General features: G+C 47.8%; 1 protein-coding gene across 1 annotated transcript; it reads right to left on the bottom strand.

The window, feature by feature from the left end:
• Nucleotides 1-1790: 1790 nt before the first annotated feature.
• Nucleotides 1791-8616, bottom strand: Nagk (N-acetylglucosamine kinase). Its single transcript, XM_051175017.1, has 10 exons — nucleotides 8559-8616; nucleotides 7479-7563; nucleotides 7237-7335; nucleotides 6432-6573; nucleotides 5558-5668; nucleotides 4835-4947; nucleotides 4120-4207; nucleotides 3267-3364; nucleotides 2802-2880; nucleotides 1791-2078 (listed from the first exon to the last, which is right to left on the bottom strand). Exons 1-10 carry the CDS (start codon nucleotides 8588-8590, stop codon nucleotides 1891-1893), a joined length of 1035 nt encoding a protein of 344 aa, XP_051030974.1. The 5' UTR covers nucleotides 8591-8616; the 3' UTR covers nucleotides 1791-1890.
• Between the last annotated feature and the right edge of the window lie 837 nt (nucleotides 8617-9453).

The following is a 9453-nucleotide window of genomic DNA, read 5'->3' as shown; positions in this document are numbered from 1 at the left end:
AGTGCTAGAGCACAATCACCTCATTCGTTTCTCCCAGAAAGTTCACCTGTGTTCATTATTAAATGGCTCTCAGATGTTAAAAGGTCCTGACCTGTAGTAGAGTGTACAGTGTTTCCTCATGAGAAGTTGAGGATCACAGGAATCTGCAGGGCTCAGGCTCCTAAGACGTATAGCTCTCAAGTCCTGTGAACAGAGGACTTACCCATGTGGAGGTGAAAGCCAGTGGAGCTGAAGAGGCTGAAACCTGAGCTTAAGGGGCTCTCTGACAAATGCACTGTACTCTTCAAAAGCAAACTGCTCAACATTGAAGGAACGAAGTGCCACATAAATTAATTACAGTGTTTTAATCCACTGACATGAAATGCCCAGAAAAGGCACAGCAGGGCCTGGGGACCAGCATATGAAAGAACTTTCTGTGAGAAACGAATGAGGTGATTGTGCTCTAGCACTAAAGAAAGTTCCTAAATTCAGAATCAGTGCTGAAGACTGTAACTTTCTAGTGATGTCCATGGAGAGTTATAGTTATACTAATTATGTTGGACTCTTGAGGTGGTGGAGATACACCCAGGAGGAAAGAGGGCCAAAGTGGAGATGGAAGAGCCAGTGGGGCAAAGCAGCCTGATAATGTCCAGGCTGTCCTCCAGTAATCCTAGGTCCAGACTCTAGACCCTTGTTCCTAATACAAATGTTTAAAAACACAGGGCTTTTAAAATAAAAAAACACGCTGGAGAGATGGCTCAGCAATTAAGGGAATGGCTGCTCCTGATTCAATTCCCAGTAACCACACAGGCTTAACAGCCATCTGAAACTCCAAACCCAGACATGATCTGATATTTTTTTTTCTGGTCCCTGCAGACACACACGCTCGCGCGCGCACACACACACACACACACACACACATCCCTACATAAATGCAAGCAGAACACCCAAACAAAATTAACAACAAAATCCTAAAAACAATTTTCCTAAAAGTAACAAAAGTGGGAAAAATTACTTAATTTTTGTTCTATAAATCAAATGGTTAAAAACTCAACAAACAAGAATAATTACACTTGCTGAGGTAGCACCTTCCTGGCTAACCCTTGCTCCCTTCTTCCACACATATAGACAAGTACACTATACAGGACTTAGAGAGGGAAAACAGACCCAGAGGTTAAAATACTAGCGTTGTTGCACATGCAGACCTTAGTTGCCAACTGGTACTGGGAATGATGGTGCCTCTGGGCAATTCAGAATATTTCCTTGGAGGATTAGCTCCAGAAGACAGAACCTCCCCCCCCCCCCCAGGGCATAGCTATAAAAGTCTGAGAGAAGTGCCCCACTATAACCAGAGCCAGGTAAGCAGCATTGAGGAGCAGGCCGGTCACTGCACTGAGTTAAGCAGTGCCTACCGGGCCTGTAGGGATTCATTCAGACAAACAAAATGCCTGTGTACTTACAGCTACCAAATGCAAGGTTAAGTCAAAATTGAGACTAGGATTGTATTGTCTCCCAAATCCTACTGGGAACATTCGGAGAGGCTATGATAGATATAGATCTTAGGTCATTCCCTAGGAGGTGGACATGGTACAACTTGATTACATCATAACTTGGGTCCCAGCTCCTGGCAGCCACAGCTTGTGGTATGGAAATGGGAAGTGCAGTGCCATTATATGCTTAAAAGCCTGGTGGGTGCATGTAAACCACAGCAAGCACCTGGAGTTTATCTTTAAACCCTGAACCTGGTAGGCTGACCTGCTGTAAGTGCTGAGGATCTGTACAGCAATGTACTGAGGATACCTCCTGCTGGGGAGGGAGTAAAGTGCATTTATTTTCTTTCATGTGTTTTTAACAAAAAGCTCCTCTGTTCTAACACTCAGTGTCAGCTAGATGGGGGAGAGGGTACAGCCCCTAGAAGGTATAGGAATAGAAGGCAACAGTATTGATGCTGTAGTCCAAGGGAAGGTGGTATCCAATGTGCTTGGCTCCCAGCCTAGCACCCCCCAGTGCAGAAGAGTACCGTAGTTTCATCAGGGTGAATCGGGATAAGGAGCTCTGGGCCTGTAGTTTTCTGCCGTGGGTTAGCGCCAGGAGAAAGCCTGGAGTGAAGAACACAGAGAAGAGATCAGCAGCTGGGGCTTCAGTGGAGATCCAGCACATAGAGGCACCAGGATGCTATGGGTCCTGGAACCAGCAGGCCAAGGAACATGTACTCCTTAACTCTAGGGCATGCAACACCAACAACTTCTTGGTGCCAGAATCTACAAGGACCCTTGAGCAGTTTCAGAGAGCCTAATGGAGACCCTGCAACTGGCTGAACTGCAGCTGTCATGCTAAATTTCTTCTGGCCAGAACAGTGACTAAGTATGCTACCACCAATTATCACGCAGGTCTGAGCTCTTAAGGGGATGGAGAGATGGCTCAGTCATTAAGGGCATTCGCTGCTCTTCTGAGGACATATGTTCTGTACCTAGCACCCACATGGTGGCTCACAGTACCTTTAACTCCATTTCTGACTCCCTCTTCTACACTCCTTGGGCATTGCACACCCATGATGCACAGACATGCATACATGCTGGCAAAATACCCACACAACATAAAAGTAAACAAATCTTAAAAAGTAATATGTCATTTGTAATAGAACATCTTTTCACCAGTTCAAGAGCTAGAGCTGTACAACTCTGTAGTAGAGCACAGGTTTAGCAAGCACACACCCCAGGAGGGGGATCACAGGGGCTGGATGAACAGAATAAAGGGTTCCACTTCACCCTCCTTTCCAGCTGTATCCTTTGCTTCACCCAAACCTTCCCACCGAGACTCACCTTCCTTCAGCAGCTCCCAGCTCTCCCACACTGAGCCCACACACACAATGGGGAGGCCAAGCTCCCCTTGGAACAAGACCTGGGAAGAAGAAAGAAAATGAACACTGCAGACTGATCCTAACCTAAATCTTGCCAGAGCCTCAGAGATGTTTCCTCAGGCCAATTTCTGTCTAAGACACTCTCCTTCTAATGGGAAAACTAAAAGTAGACTCAAGCCAAACAAAAGGGGGGCGGCAAGGAGGAAAACGGAAACCATGAAAGTCAGGGAGAGAAGAGGAAAGGAATGTTCAAATAGGAAGATGTTGAGTATGAAGACAGAGCCCACAGAACAGACAGTACCACATGAGGCCAGTCTCTACAGATTCAGAGGCATCCAAGCACACAGAGTTTGATGGGACAGTCTTAGAACCTAGGCCAAGGGCCAGACCTCATCCAGCTGCCATCCACTTTCATGTCTTAACTCACCGGGTCAATCTCTGGCAAAACCGCCACAATGTGTCTGCCCAGCATCTCTCCAGCCTTCTTGAAGATGTACCGGGAAAGGGAGTCTCCCTGCTGTGCACCTGGGGCATGGAGGAACAAGGGGCTGGAGAATACAAGAAGCAGCCTACTCTACTCGAGCCCCTCTCTCCCTCAGGTAAGGCAGTAAGCTCAGACCAAATCAGTATTAGGATGGATACCCACATTGGTAAAGCAAACCTCCTCCCACCATTCCAGCTCTCCCCTTCCAGTGCCTTGAGAAGATCCTCCCCAACCCCACCAGAGCAGTAGGGCTAGACTCCAGTGAACTATTAAACTGTGTCTGTCCCCATAAGTCTATTAGCCCTGTGGACAAGGGACCCTATCTGAGAAGATTGCTGACGCTCCTGTTGGTGATCAGCACCCTCAACAGTATGCTGCTGGCCAGTACCATCCTGACTGGTGTTTTGAGATAAACACATGTAGGTACCCTGGGGCTAAGGACTCCAAGTTAAAAGAGCAGACCTCAGAGTGAAAAAACAAGGTGTGGCATGCAGGCTCCTCCCAAAGCCAACACAAGCTGTCTGAACTTTCCAATCCTTGCTTCTGTGAACTTGCCCAATAGACACTACTTCAAGTTCTCAAATCCAGGCCTGCAGATTGCACCAGCCACATGGCCAGCAGGGAGAGAAACACAGGCAATCCAGTGCTGTCTGGTCCCACCTTCACCCTATCCACTACACCAAATTGAGCAATAGAAGACAGGTTACTTGGTAAGAAAGCCTTAACCCATGCACCACCCTCCCATTAGAAATGTTTTTGGGGAACCAAGCTACACATAAGCCAGCACCTATAATACCTTCTGCAATTTTCTGACAAAACCCAGCAAACTTGGATTTATCAAAGTCCCTATACAGGTGGGTGAGGATTCCTAGCCGATCTGACACCTGAGGAACACAAGAGAAGACACAAGCAGTCAGTAGACACAGAAAACCCCTAGTCTTGTCACCCAGAGTGGCCTTCCCAGTGTGTCTACTGGAATAACCAAAATATTTTGGCGCTTTTAAGCTTTAAAAATTATAGGAATTTGAGATTTATCATTTGAGTAGTTTTGTTTCCCCCAAGATCAAATTCACTGAACTCTTGAGAAGATTGCTTCAGTTAAAGAGCAGTTCCCTACAGTCCCTACTCACAGTAGCAGACCAAACATTCACCCAAGAAATGAATTCATCTCTCATACTGTCTTCCTCCTCCACCAAATCTAACACATCAATCCATCCTTCTGAGTACCCAAGAATACAGAGATTCTCTAGAGTACATTTTAGTGGGGGGTGGGGTAAATGTGAGCATCTACAGAAACATGACTGTTTAATACACTCTTATTTGGCTTTGCTTAAATATTTATAAAAGTGCAAAAATTCCTAAGAGGAAGTAGCAACACACTGGTTGAACACACTACTCTGAATCCTGTCCTTAGCTGATCCACTGAGAGATACCTATCCTCTTCTGCAGCCTCTCCCATAGATGCCCCAGTGTCCTACACTAGGTTTACATGACTGTGGGGTAGGCAATACCTGGAAATAGTTGAACATGGCCTGCTTGACATAGCCAATATCATGAGGAGCTGCCTCCAGATTGTCGATAGAGTCAAACACGATTTTCACAGCTTTGTGTGAAATCCAGAAGGCTGCCAGGAGCAAAGCACAAAGAAAGACAGCCAATCACAGAGGCCAACTCTTCACTAAGAAGGACTCCCAAGCCCAAGACCAGTTAGAAGTCAGTGATCAGTCAGTTAGTGGTTTCCAGTAGGAAGGAAGGCTTTTAACCAAATTATCTGACAGACCTAGGCAAGGGAAAGCTGTTGGGAAGACTGAGTAGTTAAACTTGTCACACTGCTCCTATTCAAACACAAGGGTAGTGAGCTATAACACAGCTGCAATTACAACTTAAGAAATATATACATGGTGCCCTAATAGTAGTGTCAGTGAGAAGTGATTCCAGACCCCTTTCAAACTGGCACAGTCTCTGGACAGCTATGTCCTTAACCTTCAGGTTGAATCCTTCCCTTAGGTCTCCAAAAGTCAACAGGGGTAGGCTGTACCACCATGTCATAAACTGAACTCTGGGCATGAGAGGCTACTAAGGATCAAGATGGTAACTGTGATTCTCCCAACACTACCCTATACTCTGAAACAGGGTTAGGAGATATTTAGGGACACTTGTCTAGGTGTCCAAGAGGGCAGGAAAAGGGAAAGGAGTCACAGGAAGAGGTATGTCCAGGCCCTATGTGTGCTTACCTGAGCCCTCATCTCCTATCATATGGCCCCAGCCACCGCAGCCACTTTCAGAGCCATCAGGGTTGACAAACCTACAGTTGGAGCCTGTCCCAGCGATGAGGACAATCCCACCTGGGGAGAGGACATGGGGACTCAGTGTGGCTAAGAAACCAGACCCACTGAAGAGGGATCACCACCCAACCTCCCAGAGCAAACAGCCTACTTCCTGTCTAGGGGATAGAGGAAGAACACAAGTCTGTCTCTTCAAGGGAACATGGCTCTCTGGCAGCCAGACTTCAAATGATCTTGGCTTTACTGAGTACCTAATGCCAGAGACTATAGCAGACCCTGTTCTTACAGTGACCATCAGCACCCTAAAGCATACAGATAGCCAACTCCCACTTCTACAAAAATAAAACCTTTCCACAACAACTGGCCTAGGCCAGTTTCATTTTTGAGATGGTCTCATAAGGTAGTCCTGGCTGATCTAGGGCTTATTTATGTACAACAGGCTGGCCTTGAACTTGCAGCAATCTGCCTGTCTCTGTCTCCTGAGAGCTGGAGTAGGAGGTGTTCACTGACATGCCTAGTGAGACTCAGTTATATAGCAGCACACCAATACCATACCCACAGAGTCCCGCACTTTCTCCTCAGTACCCCCAGTTTTTGCCCCCATAGATTCTACCCCTCATTTCCCACCCACTTATCCTGCCCTCCTTCCTCTTCTGTCCCTGGTCTAGCAAAGGTATAAATATGCCCAGGAAAGGACAGCTGGGAGAGAATAAAAGTGGCTGACTTCCAGATATTTGTAAGAGAAGTTTTGCCAGTTATAGGTACAGGGCTTTCTTCCTAAGAAAGCTCATTCTCAACTCCACTCCTTCCTTCACATCCTCACCATCCGGTGTAGCTGTGGCGATGGAACCTGCTGCATCAGTGGTGATTATGTAACTTTCACTCAGGTAGGGAAATCGGCCCCTCAACTCCTCTATCAGGAGCCTCACTGCTTCCTCCTGCTCCCCACCACTCAGGGACAGGCCCTAGGCCACAAGGGAGAGGAACATGCTGAACAAAGAAAGGAGGGAACAGCCCCAGACCAGCTTTTTCTTAACCCCTCTCCTCCTAAAACCCATCTGGCCATAGCCTGCTCATCCTATCTAGCCCCTCCACCAACAGTAAACCCTTAGAAGGTCATGCCTTCAGGAATAGCCTGGCCTAGGGTTAGGAAAGAAAGACATCGGAGTAAGATGAGGAGATATGAAGAAAGCAGCCTGGCTTGACATCCATGGGGTCTGGCTGTGCCTGCACATCTCCCTTACATATCTGAGAAATAGCCAGAATCACAGAAACCTGGGAAGAAGACGAACTAACATTTTGGAATATATCATATTACCTCACTTTTCCAACAACTCTTATTATCTGTATTTTCAAAATGAGGAAACTGAGGCAAAGAGAAAGTAAATGACTTAAGGAACACTCTACTGAGTGGAAAAGCTGAAATTCAAGTCAAGATACCAATGAGTTTGTAGAGCCCCATACTCTTAAAAAAACATTCTCAGCTTATCGAAGACCACTGAAACCACAAGAATGGACAAGATGAAGGGCCCTAGCCCTAGAGCCCTTTCCTCTCACCATCAAGCTCATCTAATCCCACTGGCCACCTGCTTCAGCACTGTCACTGGTCCTAGCTCCAGCCGACTCACCAGGCTTCGAAGGGGTACCTGAGGATCCACTCCAGCCTTTTGTTTGGCTGTGCTCACCATCTCGTTGATCCTCTCCACACACTTGTCTGTGCCAACCAGCTGGCCTCAACAGAGAAGGAAGAGTTAAAAAAAACTTACAGGACCTGCACTGCTCCTACCAGCTGCTACGAGCCTCAGCCACCACCTCAACAGGAGTTACAGCACATTAAATAAGACCCAAGCCCTCTGGGATGGCTTTTTACCCAGTGGTTTGTGCTCAATCCATCTGCTTCTGCCAGGATCTGCCCATCCTTGGAAAGTAAAAGGGCTTTGGACCGTGTGCCACCTCTATAAAACACAAGAGAGTAATTCAGTCCTGCTAAAACTACACAGACAGAAAGCCAAGCTTGCACAGTAGTTCCTTATTAGAATCTAGGGTAGAGATAGCTTCAGCAAACCCAACCTCTACTCCCAAACCTATCTGTGTAATGACAGTTAAAACTTGATGATCTAACTCAAAGAGGACATCAAGTTCAGAGGGGATATTAACGCATGAGACAACATACTAAGAAATTACTTCTTGACAAATTATGGAAAATTAAGTTCTACCTTCCAGATTAATAACAAGGCTAAGTGCAAATCCCCACACTGTGCTGAGGGTTTTTCTTTGTTTGTTTTTAAGGTGTCACAAAAAAAAAAAAAAAAAAATCTGAAGACATCCACCTTAGCAATTTGCTAAGACTTCAGGGTAAGTGAGGAGTGAGCTGCTATGATACCAAATCCTCCCAAATCCTCCTCCTAGCATACGCTGGTTTGAATCACCCAGACCCACAAAATGTGCAGGGGACAGGGCAATCCATCATCTTGTTCACCCTTGTCCTTGCTTTACATATGTGGCAATTGAGGCCTAGAGAGGGCATTTGTCTCACCCAAAGCCATGCCCGGCAAAGCTACTTCCCAAAGTCCAACAGATCAACTTCTGAACATGAGAATGTGGGAAGCAAGGGCCTTCCTAGGGCTGACAGTTGTGGGCTGACAGTTGTGGGCTGACAGTTGTGGAGAGTCCCAGTCACCAGGACAAAACAGTGTTCTAGTGGCAGCTGCTCAACTCCCAGGTTCCCTCAGTCATAAATCTCAGTCTGGGATTTCGCTTCTTTCCCACGTCCACCCGCGACAGGCAACTTCCAACCTGACCCAAGCTCAGCACAACCGGCCCTGGGACGGCGCGAAGGTGGCGCCGGGAGGGGCGTGGTCACGCCGTGGAGCACAAAGGAGCAGAGTGGGCCACCGCCCCCTGACCCGCCGCTTCCTAATGGATGGCTTCGGGTCCGTTCAACGCTCACCCTTCCACGCCACCATAGAGCGCTGCAGCCATATTAGCCTTGCCACCACAGGTCCCTCCGTATCAATCACGCTCTCAATCCACCCGCCGTGGATCCGCCCCACGTCATGTGACCACAGCGCACATGCGCAGGAAGGATTGTTCGTCATCTCGCGGAGTCCAGTCTGTTCCAGGCCGTTATCTCTGGTGTTTTGTTTTGTTTTGTTTTGTTTTGTTTTGTTTTGTTTTGTTTTGTTTTGTTTTGTTTTCCAGCCTGCCCTTTTCCTGCCCCGTGCTTCCACATGGAGATCGAACCTCAACTGAGGAGCCTTGGAAGGTATGCGAAGGAACGCCGGAAACAGCTGGCAACCGCACGGTTAATTATGGTGCGCGCACGCGCAGACGCATGCAGAAGCATGCTCAGAGTCTGGCGGAAATGCCTGGGAGCCAGGGCAGGAGCCAAGGTTTAGTTTCCCCTCTCCGTCTCCCCTCCCCCTCTCCCCCCCTCCCCCAACACACACCTCCTACCAGCGCAGCCTGGGGTCTAAGCCCTGCTAAACTTACAGAGCCAGTGGCAGAAAGTCCCCAAGTTGCTGTCAGCACGGGACTAGCGGTGGAAGATCAGAGCCAGGGTTGTGCACGCCAGGCAACCACTCTTCAGGTGAGCCTAGCCTGTTCTTTTCTGTGTAACCCAACTTGGCCTGGAACATAGTGCTGGCTCAACCTGCTAAAATCTGGCATTCACAGACCATATTTCACCCCGGCCACCACCTACTCCCCTATTCTGAAATGTGCAATGGAAGGGAAGAAGGAAGATGCCATCAGGTCCTACAGAAGAATGGCTCCCGTGTGCCACCTCAGTCACTCAGGTGGTTCTAGATCCCCCAGGGGCAGCTTCCATGTCCAGGAGGGCTTAC

This window comes from Phodopus roborovskii, unplaced genomic scaffold (genome assembly GCF_943737965.1).
Source record: "Phodopus roborovskii unplaced genomic scaffold, PHOROB, whole genome shotgun sequence".
NCBI classification, from domain to species: domain Eukaryota; kingdom Metazoa; phylum Chordata; class Mammalia; order Rodentia; family Cricetidae; genus Phodopus; species Phodopus roborovskii.
This window is presented reverse-complemented; position numbering and strand designations above follow the sequence as displayed.